Source organism: Poecilia formosa, unplaced genomic scaffold (genome assembly GCF_000485575.1).
Source record: "Poecilia formosa unplaced genomic scaffold, Poecilia_formosa-5.1.2 Scaffold522, whole genome shotgun sequence".
NCBI classification, from domain to species: Eukaryota; Metazoa; Chordata; class Actinopteri; order Cyprinodontiformes; family Poeciliidae; genus Poecilia; species Poecilia formosa.
In genome coordinates, this window is record NW_006800461.1 from 208,063 (window position 1) to 227,228 (window position 19,166).

Genomic DNA, 19,166 nt, shown 5'->3' on the forward strand with positions numbered 1-19,166 from the left:
GATAGAGAGAGACTCATACACACGCGGAGGGGTGTGTCATAGCAATTTAGTTCCTTAAGGAAGTAAAACTCAACATTATCTTAAGACAGGGTGGTGAGAACTGACAGAAGCGCTGCAGGAGGGCTGCTTTTATGGCTTTTGGTGTTTTTGTTGGTCAAGATGAAGGTACTCTGTTAAATTAACTTGCCTGTGCTGTCAAAGTGATACACAGAGCGGAGGGAGAGAGACATCTGACACACAAGGAGGGAGGGGGACTCAGCAAACACTCAGGTAAGACATTTCGGCTGTGTTCATTTCCTGGTAAAATAATGAAAACCAAGCTATCTTTTTACGTTCAATAACTTTCAAATCAGTTCAGACAAACTGTGTTATTATTGGCAATGAGCAAAGACAGACTCAGTCAGGGGATGACTGGAAACTGAACGACTTCTCTCCACTTCCCCATCTTGAGTACAAGTTGAGAGATCTGATCGCACACAGTCATGCTGCAACAAGTTACACTGACAGGAGCATATGTGGAGCTCACATTTTTGTTTGTACAGGCTGAGAGCGAAATCTCGAGGAAGTGGACTTTGGCAATGTAACTGGCTGGTTTTGATTTGTTGAAGGTTATAAGATACTACTAAAGACAGCAACAGGTTTCAGTGTAAAACTGTGGAACTCAAGTAAAGGACAAATACTCAACTAACTGCTCTGTTTCGCTTCCCGTTCAGAGCAGATGTGAGGAAGGCTGAAACTGCAACTGCTCGAAAGGTTGTGCAATTTTGAAAGAGATACTGCAATATGGACATTTGAAAGATTTCAAAACCCTTTCTTGTCTGCTATCTTCAGCTAAGTATAGTATGAATCTACTGTAAAAATAAAAAAGATTTTTTAATTAATTTGTTAAAAAAAACATTATGTAGGTGGTTCAACAAAAGATAAAGTTATACAACAGTTTGAGTGAAAAAAAGGAGCTCAAACTAGAGGTCTGTGCAGTGAAGTGACGACTCATCCGGGCAAAAGGCTCAGTTTTCATGCTAAGAATCTTCATTATTATTGTTATTATTTCATGTTCCCTGGTTGATGACAGGAGAACATTTCCTTGTTTACGACATTCACCATCCTAACACAGTGATAAACCTTTCAAAAATGGCTTCCTTGTTTTTGGTATGTATTTGATATGATCATTAGCTGAGGTGCTTTAGGTGGCAACCTTTTCACTTTTACAGACTTCATTCCTTCATTAGTCCTGGGAGCAGTGATGAACGATGCTGATGACGTTGAGGTTAAACTTAAAAAAAAAACATTTTTGCTTTCTAAGAAGAAAGTAAAATGGAGTTTGGCTGAATCAAAGAGGCCTCATCTGAGTCTTCTGAGAGTACTTTTTTTGTTTTAACAGACATGGTCTTCCTGATGCACAGGTTCATACATGCACCCAAACACTGTAGCTCAATGGTGGAGACATCTTAGGAATGCTAAATATTTACCTCCACTGCTTGCCTTGATGGCCCCACTATTCACTACTCTTGCTTTGACTGGCCATGAGGCCCAGCTGCTATTCTTCACGGCCTGTCTGTTAGAATAATTCAGAAATACATCAAAACCTTATCTATGGGTGATGGTTCCACCTCTGCTTATTGTTGTTTTCCCTGCAGCACTGCACACACTCATCAATCCCAACAGGCATCAAGAAGGGAAACAAACACTTGAACATGTAATGCAGCCACTCCCTGGCGAATGCCAACAAACAGACTGATAAATCCTCGAAGGCCCTCTTCTATCCAATTGTACCAACAAATTGCTGCTCAGCAATGTCCATTAGAGAAAGGTGTTTCTTTTTTCTGTTGCAGTTCTGTACTGTAGCACAGAAATGTCTTAAAGCTCTCAAAACAACCTCAGAGATCCTCAAAAAAGGAAAAATGTAGAAAGAGTAAAAATTAAAAAGATGAAGGTTGCAGCATGTGAAAAACTGGCTGATGACCGCTCACTGTACACGTCTCTCAAATCCCTCTAGTCTTTTCAGCAAATAAATGAGATTGAAGCACAGATCTTAAATAGCTATCACAGTGCTCCACTTCCATTATCACTGTTCAGGGAAATTAATCTAATGAATGTTTTTTAATTCTCCACAGGGATCCCAAAGCATTTGAAACAAAGCCAGCTATTAGCAATGTAACACTTGTACAAAATGAATGATTCTGCATGTAAATGAAACTGAGATTATGAATTTTACACCAGGATAGGGATAGTAACTACATGCATGGTTTTATCAATTAAACACTTAATGTGACTGGACTGTTTCTTTAATTACTGCTGACCCTTCATGATTATAGCTAGAAAACATCAGGTTTTACAAAACACCATCTAATATACACAAAGAGGGACAAGAGAAATGCAATAAAGCAGCCATCAGTAAGCCATTTAGATCGCAGGTAAAGGACCACAAATCGCTACTAATGTACAGGATGTTACATTATCAGAGTAGCTGATGTCTGCACCGAACCACAGTACTGAAGTCAACAGCTTAGTACAGTGTGCCACTCTTTCCGTTCTTGCCCTAGCACTGATGCAATGTTAAAACTGCACGCATGGACCTGTCGCAGCTATGCAGCCTTGAAGGTACTGTTAAATACTTGCCTACACAGGCAAGAAGTGGGAGTTCCGTGGAGAAAAATGCACTTAAAGATATAAGGAGACTGACTCTAAATTGGGGACACAGTGAACTTCTACACATGAACAAATAAAAACACAAAATGACATATTTGGATGTTTGTTTAAGATAATGGCGTCTCTTTGTAGATTCTGTCTTAAACACAGGATTACAAAGAGATAAAAACTAAGCTAAACTGATGCATGTCCACAATTAATGAATAAGTTATCTGCAAAGAAACATAAATTGAAAATATTTAAGGTCCTTGAACAGCTTTTACTTTCAGCATTTTTTAATTGCAGCTGTCTTCAATACGACAATCAGATAAATATCAGGTGTCCCCAATATGTACTCAGTTTATTACTTTTTAAAGTTTTTTATTTTTTAAATTATGATTAAGCAAATTGTTTCAAATGAATAATGAAATCTAGATGATGTTGAAAAGGATAAAAAACTGATTTTGCAGTTATGTCAGGGTGTGTTGTGTTCGTGCTGATGGTTTCCTTGGGGAGATCTCCATGTTGGATGCTAGGTGAGGTTAAAACCTCTGTGGAAAATTAATAGTCTCTGCTAAGTCTCTTGATGGTATCTTTCCCTTTTGTTATCATGAGTGCACAATGCATACACAAATACAGAGAGCTTTTAAATGCTTCTATTCTAACAAAGTAAACAGATTAATGTGGTAGAGCAGTGTAGATTTGTTGCATACTAGCCAAATACTTTGGGTTTTAGTTTTGTTAAATCTAGATAACCCTAACCCAAACCCTTAACTGACTATAACTCCATCTTTCATCAAAACAATTTTATGTTTATTCCAGGAAAATTGTTGATAATGTTATTTCATTGGTAGTTTTCTATCATGTGGTAAGAGGTGTAAGTGAAAACAATAGATTGACATTGCTTTCACTGTCAAACTCTTCCAAGACCTAGAAACTGTAATTAATTTATAAAACTTGACTTTAAAGCATTCTATCAGTAAGCTGAAAGGCATACAAGCAGAGCAGTCAATGACTTTGTTGATATTTAATGCGATAAGCAAATGAGTAAAATGCTTTTCATTTTCTCTGATAATTCAGGCAACCATGGAGGCATTCAACTCCAAGGATTTGGCCATGAAGGCACAGAAGAAGATCCTCAGCAGCATGGCCAACAAAAGCACCGTCCAAAGATTTATTGACGATACCACTAGTGAAATACTGGATGAACTGTACCGGGTTTCCAAGGAGTACACAGGAAATAAAGGAGCAGCTCAGAAAGTCATTAAAAACCTGATCAAGATTGCTGTCAAGATTGGTGTGCTGTTTAGAAACAACTGTTTCAGTGACGAGGAACTAAAACTAGCTCAGGAATTTAAGAAGAAGCTCCATACAGGAGCCATGACAGCCATCAGCTTCTACGAGGTAAACCTCCAGATACTAACAACACAATATGCAAACTACATGCAGCCTTTACAGATACAGCTCATAGAAATAAACATTTTGTTTATAACTGATTATGAAAAAGGCTTTATATATACCAAATACTTCAAATATGTTAGCAAGAAGCAGACATCAAGCATACACTTCTTGCTTGACGTTTTCATGGTAAAAAGCATGAGTAACAAGTCTCAAACCTGCTTTATACATAAACTGTTTTGATAACATCAAGTAGGTTGAAGGAATTTGAGAATACTAATTTCAGTGAGTTGTTCTCAATGCACATGCTACCCCAAGACAAGAGAATAACAGAATTTAAATTGCATTTTGAATTACTTTTTCTTAAATTCTGATATTACCATAAAATATTAAGGGCATTTCAGTCCAAGCATGTAAATACAATTCATGTTCCATTGCTATTTGTACTGTCGCTCTCAAAAATCCACACATATTGTTAAAATATCAGACTTTTGTGATGTATGCAAATAGTCTGCACATAAAATTACACATACGATGTATAATTCAACTGAAAAACAGACGTTAAAAAATTTCAAAAATGTACTCATAATCTGGCGACATAAACTCAAACTAATACGTTTGATTAAATTTCTGCACCTAATTTTGTTTGGTTTACAGCTCACATCAACTATATGATGTCTGTTTAACTTTACATTTTAACTATCATAGTAGGATTTTACTGACATTTTCTAATATGTGTTCTTTTTGCTGAAGCCATTATTTACAGACATATTAATTTACAATCACTTTGTAAAAAAGGTATCAGTCAAATGAAATGTACAAAAAATTCAACAGAGAAGATAGTCCTCAGTAAAACATGGGACAACACTGACATTACAGAAGCCCAGTGTTTCAGAAATATTAATAAAAACAACACAGACCAAGAGAAATGTGATTAAGGAGGCTATGAAATATCAACACCACCACTGACAGACCTGCATAAATTTCTGTCAAGCACTAGCTGTGTTCTAGAAATGTCATATATTCTCCACATGTCTGGAGTAAAGGTCATAGTTTTAAAACAAAATGCTTTTAATTCCAAACAAATCATTCATGCCAGACTAAAGTCTCATCAAGCTATGGCAGAATGTGCACTAGAATTATGCACAAATGAAACACAATTTGAATCTTGGGCCACAATTCCAAGAGAAAAGTTTGAGACAAAAGCAATACTGACCCCAGTATCATCATTGTCTGGGGTTACTTTCCTCAGATGGAATTAGATTTTTTGACACAAAATTCTGCAGGAGTCTGTGAAAAAGATGAACATTTTATATTTTTCAGGATCATAGTGATAGCGGAGTATAGAATGGCATCATGAGAGGAATACTGAAGTTTTGGAAGAAACTAAAAATATGTGAATAGACAGTCTGATATCTGATATGTTTGTAGAACTTCTGCCAGGTAGAGTGGGAAAATATTAAGTCAAGATGTGAAATGGTAAAAGAATCAAAAGGTTGTTAAAGTATTAAAGGTTGTCCCTCTAAAAGAGCGAGTTGTTTTTTACTTGAACCGCACATGATAAACGTTCTATTATGTGTAAAGAAGCTTGAAATTACTCAAAGCTTCACTTTAAATAAAACAAAAACCTTGCACTTAAACTTTCTAAAGACGTGTATACTTTTGAGAACAACCATATGAGATCCTGAAATCCTAAATTTGAATTTGAAATTAACTTCAAATATGAAGTTATACTGTTAGAAAGATTTCACTGTTTGTGCACAAGAGTTAGTTCTCTAACAACGTATCTGTTGACTGATGCAGGTGGACTTTACCTTCGATAAGACCGTGATGTCGGACAACCTGACAGAGTGTAAGGATCTTCTGCTGAAGCTTGTCAACTCCCACCTCACCTCGAAATCTCATGATCGCATCAGCCACGTCTTCAACCATTACTCCGACCCTCAGCTCCTGACCAAACTATATGACCCAAACGGACCCTTCAGACCCAACCTCACTAAAATCTGTAAAGGACTCGACAAACTGGTAGAGGATGGGACGATATGACGTGTGAGGAACATGCTTCACACAATGGGAGATGAACAGGAAACACACTTAAGACTCTGAACTGGTGGACAAAATTTCTCTTTTGCTGAGTTGCTGAGGAAAGGCAACATAAGACATCTGGTTTGAAAACAAATCTGGCTCCCCTTAGCTTTTAGAGAACATATCTGATGAAGTCAAAAGTCAGGGAAATGATATTTCAATTGTACAATGTACACCGGGGGAACACATCCTGTGTAAGTAAAGTACGTGGAAAACAACTTGAACGTCAACAGATTTAAACTGTTATCAGTGGTCCAAAATATTGTTGTTCTATATTTGAGACTGTATTTTTTATTTTTTTTTACTGAGACCTAAGGGCTGTGTACAATTGTGTAAGAATGAAACAGCAGTTGAAGAGTCCTACAAAAATGGATGGAGATGCCACTGTGCTGCAACACCGCCATCTGGTGGTTAACCTGTGATTCTACAGCAACAGTGCACTGCTTACTGAAATATGGAAATGGACATACAAGTAAAAAAGGGAAATAACCTCATAACAATTACAGGAACAGTTATTTGTATTGCTGCCATTGACTATACAAACAACATTTGATAAAACTGGAAAATTGACAATGGGAAAGTATTCACCCCTAATGACCTTTTTCACCTTTCATAATGTTACAACAATCTTGTTATGAAGTCTTTGGCTATAGATACACACAAAGTTGTACTCAGTGACTAAGTGAATGATTTGCTTTCAAAATGTTTCAAAAAATGAAAAGTATGCCATATATTTGTATGCAGGACCCCTGACTCAATACTTTTTATAAACATTTCTTTGCTGCAGAAAAAATATTTTTTCCTTCCACAGCTAGATCCTGCTTCCCATCAACTCCGATTAATGTCAGAGAAAAACATCCCCTCAAAATGATACTGCCACACATACATGCTCGCCTGAACCAGATGGTCAATTAAGGGGTATTGCAACATCTCTGTAGGTTTGCCTTTGTGGTATTAATGGTATTAATTGATATATTGAAGAGTGACCAGTGAGATATGCAAACCCTGTGATATTGCTTTATTGTCAAATTCTTATTGAAAGCTTGTGAACTACTTTGTGTTGGCCTATAACCTAAAATCATGATAAAAAAAAAAAAAAAAAAGTTTGCATTTGAAACATGATAAAAAAGTGAAAAGTAAGGAACTGTTTCTTCTGGCTATGTGAAGTTTTTCATTTTTGAAATAGGTAAAATTTCACAGAAGCACCAAAACTGTAAATGTTCCAGTAATGCAGGATCAAATATTAGTTTATTAAACATTGAATCACATAAAATAACAAAATGAAAAACAAAGTCCTGGCAAATAATAAAAGACGCTGTTAAAAATAGCCTAAAAACATATTTCTGTGTTTTGTCTCTTTTTTTGTGTTACCAACATACAATGTCAACCTGTTTGTGCTCTTATTGCTACAGTGAATGAGTATTTGCATTCCCTGGGTAAATGATAAGGAGTGGGAAATGCTACGTTTCCATATGCAGACATATGACTGAACCATCATGTGACAAAATCCTCATGTCCCTATTCTCTGTAGGAACAAGCCAAACAGATACAGACAAAAATACTTTTCATACAAACTGTAGGTTCCCACAAATAAATATGTGCAATTTTTACAACATTTCAACAAATTTTAGTTAATGACTAAGTAAAAGGGTTTTTAAATTTTACAAAGCAGCACTATTAGTAGAGATCTTTCACCTTTCTTTAATGTCTTGACCTGCAGTCTAGTCCCTTCACTATGTGTCTCTAGTGTTTTTTAATCATCAGAAAGACATTAAAGAAAATTATGTCACAGTTCAAAGATCTCATCTTCCCTTTCTTTCAGCTTCTTGGTGAGCTTAGTGGTAGTGAGGGGGACTGCCACAAGTTGGGCTTGCTGCTGAAATCTTGATGATGAAATAACACTCTGTGACCTTGTTAACGGACGCCAGTCTGAAGTTGTGCTTGAGCAAGCGGCTTCTAGGGCTGCAACACTGTAAAAAAAGATAAAAAGAAACAGATGAAAGGAAAAGCTGAAATGAATCAATGATATATACTTTGGGAAAGACTTTATACATATTCTCAAAGTCTAACTGTTAAAAGTATCTGGTAATGCACATTGCCAGATACCACACACACGCAATCATTGCAACATCACCTTAGCCAACATATATAATTAACATCTGCTAATTTATGATTAATGTAAAAGTTCAATATTGACAAAATAAATGGTAGTTCTACGGTACGTGAATGGAAATGTGCCTTTTTGATGAGATTAAAATAAAATTTGTTTTGAGTAAATGGGGACACTTTAAAACAGTTATGGTATAAAGACGTGGTAACCAAAAGTACCGTTTCTCTGCATCTTTGCATCCTCTGGCTGCAGCCTCCTTAGACTGGCTGATCGAGTTATCCAGTCTTTTCAAAAAATCTCCAGGAGTAAGGTCTGATGCAGGTTCTCTATAATCCTCTGTATCACAGTTTGCCTTTCCTTCTTTATGGTCTTCCTCAGACGAATCTACCCCATTGCTGTGGTCATTCAAGTCTGATAGGACTGGGATTGACAAGGATTTCTTCAGGTATATTGAGTCGTTGGTATACAGTCTGTTTGCTCTTTTGATTAGCTCGACCTGGAAAATATATTTTCTTTGTCAGGCTTGAAGATATTTATCACATTTAATCAAAGCTTACAGGTGCATCACAATAGATTAGAATATTAATTTATTTCAGTAATTCAGTTCAAACAGTGAAATTCATATAATTATGATTATATAAAAATATAAAATATGTCAAATGTTTATATTCAATCGTTCAAATAATAAAAATTCAAAAATAATTTTCTCAGAAAAAATAATGCACATCCATATTTTATCCAGCATATGCACTTAAGGCCTTTTTTTTTTTTTTTTTTACAAAAGCTTTCAGCTTATTAGCATTATTAGGTCTCTGCATTACTCCATATATTCTCAGTAATGTTTAAGTCAGTTTGAGTTTACTGGAGAATCAGTAATACTATGTCTATTAAACAAACAATTATTACACGGCAGGGTAGCCAGGTTTCAAGTCATGCTGGAAAACGTATCCATAAAGTTTGTATTTTAGAAAAACATAACTTTACAATGGCATTTTGTTAGGTAATGAAATGCACCTGTACATGTTTTTAAAGTGCTGGGTGGTGCATTGTGTTTTCCAAAATACAGAAGGCAAAGTTTCATTCTTGTTTTAACAGTATATAATACTTACAGTCACGCCATACTTTAAAGCCAGACCCTGAAGTGTCTCCCCTGGTTTAACTGTGTGTTCAATGAGTTTCTGGCGAACCGGAGAAAGCGAAGAGCGAGTTAAGCTGCCATACGATCTTGTTCGGCTTCCGCGAAGCAGGCCGCCTCCCCCGAATGGCAACGACGGTCGCTCCCCGGACATATTCCAGAAACATATGGGTTGGTAGCAGCCAGAATGGAGGTAGAATACAGTTCCCAGTGAACTTTACATTTGGTAATCTCATAAGAGAGCGGGTTTCTTTCAACTAGAACGTATGCTCAAATGTTAAACTGGCAGTTTAATAAGCCAGGTTAGCTAAATTGTCAACTTAATCTACGTTAAACCGTGTTTCTGTTTTGTAAAACCTGTTACGATATCAAAGAACAAAAGTTGCTAAATCTACCTAGCAACCATATATAGTTTATATTAAAACATTAGTTAAATGCAAAGCTTACCTGCCTATATAACATTTGAAAAGTTGCTCTGAACCCGTAAGAAACAATATTTTTCTATCTCACGCAGGCAGCAGCTGTGTGTTGCCATGGCTGCCGTGTTGAGTGATTGGTCACATGATTCGTCACAAACGCTGCATTCAAGTCCGTTGGAATAAGTAGCTATGTTTTGAGTTCGTACACGCTTAAAAACATACTTATAATAATAAAAAGCAGGCACTGAATAATATTTGCATTTTTGTATCTGAACTGTCTATTGTAATTTAATATATTAATGTTTTGTAATCAAAAGTTACTCAAATGTTAGTAAACGTTACTCAAATGTTACTAGATTTTTACCCATTTGACAATTTGTTTGCGAACGCATCACGGCTATCGGAAGTAGCTTATTAGCTAATCTGTTTTGAAACCTGTTTTTAGATTATTGCTCTATTTATAATGTCGTTTAAAAGAGAAGGAGATGATAAAAGTCAGCTCAATATTCTGAAGGTAACAGCTCATTTAACACGATTTTCCCTGTGGTAAGATTATAATGTAACTGACGTTAAATGTTAAAGTTAGCATCCTTCTACTAACCACAGTGTATTGGTTGTATGACGAGCAGCTTAAAATATTTGTTGATATCCAAATTTATTAAAACGTTTTCCAGAAACGTCGTGTGGCAGACCTTTTGTCTAATTTTATTCCGGAAGATGAAGCGGCTCTTATGAAAAATGGAAGGTAAGTTATGCCTTAAAACGCGTTTGTAACTAAAATCTAGTGGATTCAAATTGGTACAGTAACAGCTGTCTGTTTGATTTCTAGATACACTTGTCTTGTATGCTCCTACCGTCCCGTGTTTGATACGGTAGACATGCTGACAGTTCACAGGCAAGGAAAGAAGCATCTAGAAGGTGAGGATTCCCAAACAAAAATTCACTTTAGGGAGCAATGTTTTCATTCCTTTTCGAAAACGGATTTAAGATTTTTATTTATTTATTTATTTATTTTATGATCAGCATATTAACTTGTCAAGTTTTTATGCTGTGGGATAATAAAAATAATATACATTTCCTAACGTTTTTAATTCCCATCGTCCAAAACCTTAGGACAGCAAAAATGTGCAATATGCTCTATGTTTATATTGCAAAAAGAAAATTTGCAGTCCTTCTTTTGTATCAATGGTCCTATTGGTACTTTACACGAGCCAGTCAGCCATCAAGAAATTGATTCCTTTGACACCTAGAAATTTTGCCCATAAAGGTTTTAAACAGAGTTGGTATCAAGCTCTCACCAGGAACAAGTCCAACATTATGATTAAATAAACATTTAACTGAGTCTCTATTACATTGTTGATAAATGAAAAATACCTTTGTATGATATTTTGATAGTCAGTGATAGTCAAGATAAATTTCAACTTATTTAATCAGAAATCAGTTTATTAAAGCTAGTCTTAATGAATAGCTTTTTTTTTCATTTTATTTATACCGATATAATGAATAGTAAATGTCAATGTTCTTGTAATTCATTATATTGATTTGTTAGAAAGCTGCATTCTTTTTCCTGGTGCATTTTCAGGATTGAAAGCATTCTACGGCAAGAAAGCAAAGCTGAAGAATGAAATATCGAAAAGACAACATGAAAACTATATCCAGTCTGAAGAAAGACAACAGGTTGGTGGTTTTCTCCATGTTCACTCTGTTCTGTGTTCACCACTCGGGCATAGCATTTTGACTTAATGCTGTTTGGGTCCTCCTTTAACAGCCATAGCTTCTTAGGGTTAAATGGGGACCTTGGGTTAATGATTCTTGTGAATGCTCTTTAACAGTTTGTGAAGGATACATAATCTACCTGAATGCAACAATTTAAGTTTTCCAAAAAGATTAGAGCTCTAAAACTTAACTTTGAAACTATGACATTTTTATAGCATTTTTCTCAGTTTCACATGCTGTTGTTGTTTTTGAATGACAAGCATACCTACTGTTGCTGAAAAAAACATGCAACTATAAATTGTGTCACATTGTTAAAATAATCATAAGAATATGCAAAGCATTTTATTTATGTTATTTACTCTAGGCTTAGCAGTTAAACTCCAGGGAATTAATTTTGAATATAATTACCGTGGGACATATGAAGATGTGTGGGAAATCTGTAGGCAGTAGTCAGATTTACCAGAGGGCAAATGAATCATCATCAAAAACATCATGAGCTCAATGAGCTGTCTTTGACTAACACTTTTAAATCATGTTGTTTTGTGTGAAATGTGTTACGTGGTATCCCTGGGAATGTCTTCTGACTCTGACAAATTGAACCCTGCCATACATTTTAAAGCAGTTTGATGCCTGAATGTTGCATGCCAGCAGATTATTTACCAGAATAGTTGCTTCAGTGAGCTCATAGCAGCATTTGAGAGAGAATGTAATTTAATAAAAAGAGTTCTGTTGTACTTTCAGGAACCCTCCAGTTCAGCCCCTTTACTGGTACAAACACAGAAGCTCACCCATCATGCTTTACTAAAGACTGTCCCGTATAACAGCTGCCACAGAAAAACCAGGTGTGTCTGTGTGATGTGCAGTCTCCTTTTATTTTATTCTCACAAAGAATAGCTCAATTTAAACTATAGCTTCTGTCATTCTTTCCAAGTACAAAACCTGAAAGAAGGTCTATGAGTACTGGCTCAGGTCCCAGTGGAAACCTACACAGCAAATCTCCATCTGCATCCTGTAAAACTGAAGTTTCAGAATTATCAGCAAGCAACCATCATGACTCTATTGCAGGTAAAGTCTCTCACTGGAAATTAATGTGCTAATTTTGTTTCATTTCTGAAGTTATTCATTTTTCTTTCTTTTTTTTTTCATGATGAATCATCATCATTATTAGTCAAAACAGAAGACCAGGCTGCATTAACACAAGTTGCAGAACCTCTAACAGCACAGAGGAGGAGGGAAATGGAGCACTATCTCAAACTGAAAAGGTTAAAAACATTTTTTTCTTATTTCCTCTAATTGTTGGAACCACAGCAAAGCAGCAGAGTGATTGTCATTTATTTCATAATGTGTTGTTTGTTTTTTTTGTTTTTTTCTCTTTTAAGTGATGGGTGGGTGCAAGATCGTAACGGCCAGTGGGTCAAAGACGAGAATGTGGAGTTTGACTCAGATGAGGAAGAACCTGCACCTCTTGTTCCCTTATCTACAAGCTAGTGTCACAACAAAGAGCTGTGAGATGCCCCTTATTGTACCACAGTGGTACGCTTGAGCAACAATTCTGTTTTGAAGAACTCAACTCCCATCAGTGAGGACATTATGAAACTAACGAAACAATTTTCTGGTCTTCCATCAGAGTGTTTTGCTTTTGTTTTCTGATTCTTTAACGTCCTTTTTTCAGATCCGCTGTAGTGGGCTGTTTAAGCAACTATGTTGTCTTTGTTTTCCTTTTGAACCTTTATGACTGCAGTGTCTTGCTTGACAAGTTGTTGCAACTCACCAGCACCGCCTGCATGTCAACAGACATGTTTTGTGGGCCGTAACCTGCTGGTGTGAAATAAAGTCACAAGAAACGGGAAGAAAACAGTGCTGCAAATGTTTGCGCAAGATAAATTCCAAATAACTTTTAACATTTCTATTATGTTTCTTTAATACATATTACTCTCATCTACTTTTACTTTGGGTGTTTACAGCAATATATCAGGTATGCATTTTAGGCTTCTTCCTAACAGGTTTCAAGTCACAAGTCCACCCGTGCATTAAGAATGTCAGTTCTGTTTAGCAATAACAGCCGTTCTGTCACTGACCCTTCAAGCATTTTCATGGTTTAAAAACTACAGAATATGCAGCATTTTTCTTCCTCTGTTTAACTCTGTGGCTTTCCAAATGCACAAAAGTTATTTCTACTTCACTTGCTGAACATTATTGAATAGTAATACTATTACTTCTACTAAAATGGCATTCAACAAGCACATGCATAAAGTCAAATGATTGTGAATTAGCTTAAAAATGTAAACTTGCTGGATCCATACAGGAATCAACAATGGATAACTTAAGAGTTCAGGAGCAAAATGATCAAATTTAATTGCTCAAAGAACTTTAAATCTACTCGGTTGTCATATTGTAAGTGTAATCTATGCTAAACCATTCTAGTATTTCACCCAGCCGTTATCATGTCTGTTTTCAAAGTTTGAGATCCGAGTTGTAGACATTTCCACTTTCACACTTAGTATTTAGATTATTTTCTAAATGTTAATTCTCTAATACCTAATTCTGTTGTCTGCATGATTTTTAGAGCTAAATTTGATTAGTTTAATACATTTTAATTACATTTTGTTTCATTGGGGTCAATATGTCTTAGTTTGATTCACTGTTCATTTTCTTCCCCAATAATCGTCTTTATTAACACAGAAATGAAAATTTATTAGGATCAGTAAAACTTTAAGTTTAATCATTTCCAGAAATACTTGTATAGGTTTCCATGAGGAGCATGCTACTCACAACAATACTGTGTCAAAATCATAACAAGCCAGATGTGACGCCTGGTCTCATTTGTACAAAGACAAAAAAAAAATGTTTTAAAGAAATAAAAAAGTAGTTGGCATAAGGATCTGAAGTGGTTGAAATCCTCAGGTTAGCAGCTGCTTCTGTTTGTAGACGGCTGGGTTCACAAAAGTGCAGCTCTCTTAAAGTCGGTTCTTATATTTGGAACAATGTAACTCAAGCTCAGCAGGCTAATTTCTGTTTTGCATCAGGGTCAAGAAAGGGAGGGCACAGGGTATAAAAAGCTCTGGTGTTTGGGAAAAGTCAGTGGATCAGGGAAAAATTCAAATAATTTGATGTGATTAATTTGTTCTTAAATTTCAGTAATATTTTGAAGTTATATATTTTTGCCATTCAGAGAATGTGATCCTAAGAAACATTTTGTGACTCATAGAAATAGATTCACCATAATTTCCATATGTGCAAAAGTATGTAGAAGAAACAAAATTAAACTTGCCAGAGATCTAGAAAAAAATAGTCCAATAGATATTTTTTTATTGAAAATATTTACAGTTTCCCTCCTCACAAAAGATTTAGCACCACAAAAGTGAAAAGGTTTCCATGAATCAAATAAATTTCTGTGATGATGATGTTGGTGATGAACAAATTAAATCACAAAAAAGACACAGCACATTTGATCACATCATTTTATAATGAATTCAGCAGTAAATGAAATGAAATGGTTAAGCAGGGAGGTTGGACATGGTTCAGATTAATTTGGGATGATTGGTTAATCTCTTTCACACCCCTGGTAGAGAAAGCTGTCACATCGCTGTCATCAGACATCAGAGTCTTTTCAGGCTCTGAAGGACTTAAGTGTTTCTCCTGTTTGCTTCATCTCAGTCTCTGTTGGCGAACTGTAAAGCAAAGAGATCTTAGTCACATTTTCACTCTGTTGCAGTTGCTCCAACAAAAACGATTTTCTTTTCAAAATGGGAAATGTAGTTCTGACAAAAAGTTTAATCAAAATCATTACTTCTATCAGATTTTTTTTGTCTTCTGTTCACTAATTTAAATTAATTAGAACGAAATGAATATACAACAAGTATGATTGTGTTACGGAGTTTGCATACATTTGCATAGTGAAAAGGACGTATAGAAGCTGAAATATATACAAACATTTGTAAATGTCCCTTTACAAGTTCCATAACAACAAAAACCTTCTGGATTTACTCTAGGTGGTTATTTGATCAGACTCAGCATTTACTTTTTTTAGGTTTAAGGTCAGGGACAGAAGCCTAAATGTTAGACTACTTTATTCATTTCAAAACCAGTTTTGATGTATTTGGAATTGTAATGTTAGCTGATTTTGCCTCAGCTTTATTTGTCTGGTACGTCAGTTGAGAGAAAATTAATTAAAACATTCAGGAAACACCAAAGCTCAAGCTACTGTAAACTGAAAATGACAGAAATACCAGTTTCATGTTCAAATTAGATGTTTGGAGGAGCTTTTGAACAAGATGGAGCTTTAATTTGTTTCAGAGCTGTTGGTTCATTGCACAAGATGAATGGAATAAGAAATGACTTCCAACTTCAGTTCAAACAGCAGCTACATGGCTAATGTTCTGACAGGACAAAGATCCCAAATGGATCATAAATGAGATATATTAAAGGGCATAAACTAATCCAATAAAAATATATTAAGTGAAATTGTTTGTTGTATGATCATCCCAAATAATGGTTCAAATACATTATTAAATTATTACATTATTAAAAGCCAAAAATTATTTTTCCAGACATGCAGGACCAGGATGTGTATGTAAGCCACTTTCAAGTGTTCCTGTTTGCCTGTGATCTATTTTTGATTACCAAAGCAAAACCCCAACAATTCATGTTGTTCTGTTCTGAGCAGACGGGGCAGTACTCACTCATGTCATTGTTTCTTGTAATGGCCATGGCGGCTCTGGCGCGGGGTCCCTGCTGGTTGAAATGATAGCCAAACTTAAGAATGCTGGAGTTGTTTTCCAACATGGAGGCAATCTCCATCTCGACTGTGTCTCCCAGCTTCTGTCTCTGCATAAAAGAACGGGAATGGATTCATCTTTTGTTCTTTTGCTGTTTTTTTTTGTTTTGTTTTTTTACTGATACTGGTTAGACTGACTAAATGCATTGCTTGAAAAAATGGCCACATCTGTTTCCTACCTGGTTGTCAATCTTGAGCTCCACCAGTGTGGCATTGTTGGCCATGGCTTTAATGATGGCCATCATGCCATCTGAAGTAATAAAATTGGACTCAATGTTAAGACTCTGCAAGCTGGTGTTCTCCTGTAGCATCTCAGCACATGCCTGGAAACAACAACACACGTAATATGATCACATGCTCTACGTTTACATTATATTTTTTGTTTGACAGACAAAAACCTTACGACAAACACTTAAAGGATGCTGATTTTTGAATAGGGAAATATTTTAATTTTATTTATTTAACACCGCAGAACTGCGTAAAGTACATAGTAAGAAATATATCTAATTTATAAAAAAATAAATGAAGTCATAACACCAAAGTCTTAAACTTTTTTTTTTTTTTTTTGCTGTTACTGTTAATAAAAACACCAATGTACTCACATAAGCCACAGGGTCATTGCTACGAGTTGCAGCAATGCTTAGAACCTCTACATGGGAGTTCTCCTTCATTGCGTCAAAGACCTCCTTTAGTGTTGGGATGGGAATGTCCTACAGGTCAAAAGGTTAAATCAGTAGTCTTTATTTGAGCCAGCTTTAAATTACTTAAACTAGTGTGTTGTGGCACTTGGTGACATGACAAATGTTTGGCAAAAAAAAACTTGAAAAAGTTTTTTTTTTTTTTTTGGATGAAGCAAAAAATGAACTAAGTAGCAGATTTTTGCTATTCTTGCTGTAATGCACGCCTGAAACTACCTTGATGTTGTTCAGGTTGACCTCAGTCAGAGAGCTGTCATTGTTGAGGATTCTCTCGAGGGTCTCCTCCACATTGGTGGGGTTTGGAGGTTCTTCAGGGAAGCTCTTGAATGGATCTGGTTTCACAACACCTGGATGCGACAGGAAGACACAAGTGAGGCTAAAGAGATGCAGAGTGAAATGAATCTTGATTATACAGCACTATTGAACTAATCTGCATTTCTAGAATGAGTGTCACTCACTGTTGATGCCCTCTGTGTTGGCGATTGTGCCTGTGGTGCCCAGAGCATCGTAGTACTGCTTGTTGCTCATCAGAGTGTACATTCCAAGGATGGCTGCAAGGAGAGGAAAACTATCACTACACAGCTGTGTCATGGTCACTGCTGAGATATACATGCCACAGCCTGCTTTACAGTCCATTTTCATTTTTAAATCTGTGCTGCTACTGTGTCCGAAGATAAGTTTTTACACACTGGTTTGCTGGTAAACCAGATTTTTATTTCCTTCTGTTGTTCTTTTGGATTTAAAACCTAAAGACTTCTGGATTCTGTGCGTGTCATAATGAAATGTAAGCTTCTTTGCATGTTTTTTGAAAGCAAAAAATATTGTTTTATTTCTACTGAGTTTAGGGACCTGGATGTCCTATCAGAGTTTTGCAAGGATGGATGGATGTTAAATTCACATTTGACAGGATTTGTTAAATCATATGCTAAAAGATAAATGACAGTACAAAAGAAAATTGTAAGCCACATTCATACATAAAATAAATTGAAGAAAAAGAATTAAAAACAATCTGACTGTGATGATATTTAAAATGAATATTTCAAAGAGGATGTTATTAGTTAGCATATACTTCTTAGCAAGAAATATATAGACATATTTTTTGTAAATTTGGCCTTATTTTACACCATTTTATTATTATTTTTCTGTTTTTAGACTTTTGTTCATCTTAGTTTGAATATGGATGCCTCTATTTACATTTACTTTGCTGTTACTAAATTTCTCCACTGTGGGACAACAAAGATATTTCTAATCTAAAGATATAAAACAGTTCTCAGAAACATTGGTTCTAAAACTGATCTTTAAGTATTTTTCAGTTTAAACTGTATTTTTAGATTTTAAAAAGAAACATGAAAAAAAACAAACAATTTTCTCATTTTCTCACACCTTTTGCTTTGGAATCAAAGGCTCAGTTTTCCCAGTGAGTTTGTGTTTGTGAAATAAACACAAACTTCTTTAAAGTTTGTGTTTGTGAAATAAACACAAACTTCTTTAAAGTTTGTGTTTGTGAAATAAACACAAACTTCTTTAAGAAGTTTGACCTACTTTTGTAGTTAGTAACAATAACTGCTGAGGCTATAAAATCCTCTAAACAACATCCAAACAACTGTAGTCATTAGGTGAGAAGTACCATATTTTTGCTGATATTCAGTTTAAAACCATGCAAGATGTAGTACCACAATTTCAATAATGACTTAGTGTTTATATTTGATATTTATATTCCTTGTGAATAAGCACCATATAAATAAGCTGAAATCAATTGAATCATGTACCTGGCAACAGTATTTTTCAAAATAAAACGTTTTATAGATCAGTACTTAAGGATCCATAATTTACTTAAAGGTGAAATGAAAGTAAACGTATTTTACCCGAACTTTGCAGTTTCTTTGCTGCTTTTACAGTTTGTCACCAGCAGGAGGCAAACTGTTTTTTTTTTTGTTTTTTTTTGTTTTTTTGCTTGGTCTTGTAAACTGCCAGCACCCATCTGATGTAGAAGCCAACTGCTGTGACAGCACCCACCTCCCCACCCACCAGCCTCCTGACCCGGAGAGGGGAACCATGGGAAGGGCCTTCAGAGAAAAGAGAAGCCAGGGGGGACAGCTGCTAGTTAAGGGGGCACGGATTTCTGGGAGTGAGATAGAGATGTTTCTGGCCATTAACACCTGGACGTCATCCGGTTTGGCCCTGACAATAACCCCTGGTA

General features: G+C 35.7%; 4 protein-coding genes across 12 annotated transcripts in view; 2 read left to right on the top strand and 2 right to left on the bottom strand.

Annotated features, from left to right (window-relative positions):
• The first annotated feature begins 201 nt into the window (after positions 1-201).
• tnfaip8l2b (tumor necrosis factor, alpha-induced protein 8-like 2b) lies at positions 202-6,162 on the top strand. Its single transcript, XM_007540180.2, has 3 exons — positions 202-270; positions 3,709-4,032; positions 5,830-6,162. Exons 2-3 carry the CDS (start codon positions 3,715-3,717, stop codon positions 6,070-6,072), a joined length of 561 nt encoding a protein of 186 aa, XP_007540242.1. The 5' UTR covers positions 202-270; positions 3,709-3,714; the 3' UTR covers positions 6,073-6,162.
• Positions 6,163-7,331: 1,169 nt separating this feature from the next.
• On the bottom strand, positions 7,332-9,890 carry lysmd1 (LysM, putative peptidoglycan-binding, domain containing 1). Of its 3 annotated transcripts, none has more exons than XM_016664880.1 (4): positions 9,804-9,890; positions 9,331-9,399; positions 8,440-8,717; positions 7,332-8,081 (listed from the first exon to the last, which is right to left on the bottom strand). In XM_016664880.1, the coding sequence occupies exons 1-4, from the start codon at positions 9,816-9,818 to the stop codon at positions 7,898-7,900; spliced, it is 546 nt and encodes a 181-aa protein (XP_016520366.1). In that variant the 5' UTR covers positions 9,819-9,890; the 3' UTR covers positions 7,332-7,897. The 3 variants fall into 3 exon arrangements, with proteins under 3 accessions (XP_016520366.1, XP_007540240.1, XP_007540239.1); XM_007540177.2 differs by having other exon boundaries at positions 7,341-8,081; positions 9,331-9,498; positions 9,804-9,873; XM_007540178.2 differs by lacking the exon at positions 9,804-9,890 and having other exon boundaries at positions 9,331-9,531.
• On the top strand, positions 9,445-14,365 carry scnm1 (sodium channel modifier 1). 5 transcript variants are annotated; one of them, XM_016664878.1, is made up of 9 exons: positions 9,472-9,549; positions 9,871-9,944; positions 10,450-10,520; positions 10,605-10,693; positions 11,358-11,452; positions 12,233-12,333; positions 12,423-12,556; positions 12,660-12,753; positions 12,871-14,365. In XM_016664878.1, exons 2-9 carry the CDS (start codon positions 9,918-9,920, stop codon positions 12,977-12,979), a joined length of 720 nt encoding a protein of 239 aa, XP_016520364.1. In that variant the 5' UTR covers positions 9,472-9,549; positions 9,871-9,917; the 3' UTR covers positions 12,980-14,365. The 5 variants fall into 5 exon arrangements, with proteins under 5 accessions (XP_007540237.1, XP_007540238.1, XP_016520364.1 ...); XM_007540175.2 differs by lacking the exon at positions 9,871-9,944 and having other exon boundaries at positions 9,445-9,527; positions 12,871-13,388; XM_007540176.2 differs by lacking the exon at positions 9,871-9,944 and having other exon boundaries at positions 9,468-9,549; positions 12,871-13,388.
• Positions 14,366-14,938: 573 nt separating this feature from the next.
• tmod4 (tropomodulin 4 (muscle)) overlaps positions 14,939-19,166 on the bottom strand; it is a 13,489-nt gene continuing 9,261 nt past the window's right edge. For 2 of the 3 annotated variants that reach the window (XM_007540182.2, XM_016664877.1), the window contains exons 5-10: positions 17,425-17,517; positions 17,183-17,313; positions 16,871-16,978; positions 16,448-16,591; positions 16,174-16,318; positions 15,140-15,162 (exon numbers count right to left, since the gene is read on the bottom strand). In XM_007540182.2, the coding sequence (XP_007540244.1) occupies positions 15,140-15,162; positions 16,174-16,318; positions 16,448-16,591; positions 16,871-16,978; positions 17,183-17,313; positions 17,425-17,517 (644 nt within the window). Of the gene's footprint in view, positions 15,163-16,173; positions 16,319-16,447; positions 16,592-16,870; positions 16,979-17,182; positions 17,314-17,424; positions 17,518-19,166 lie in introns of all 3 variants that reach the window. The other variant, XM_016664876.1, reaches the window with a different exon arrangement.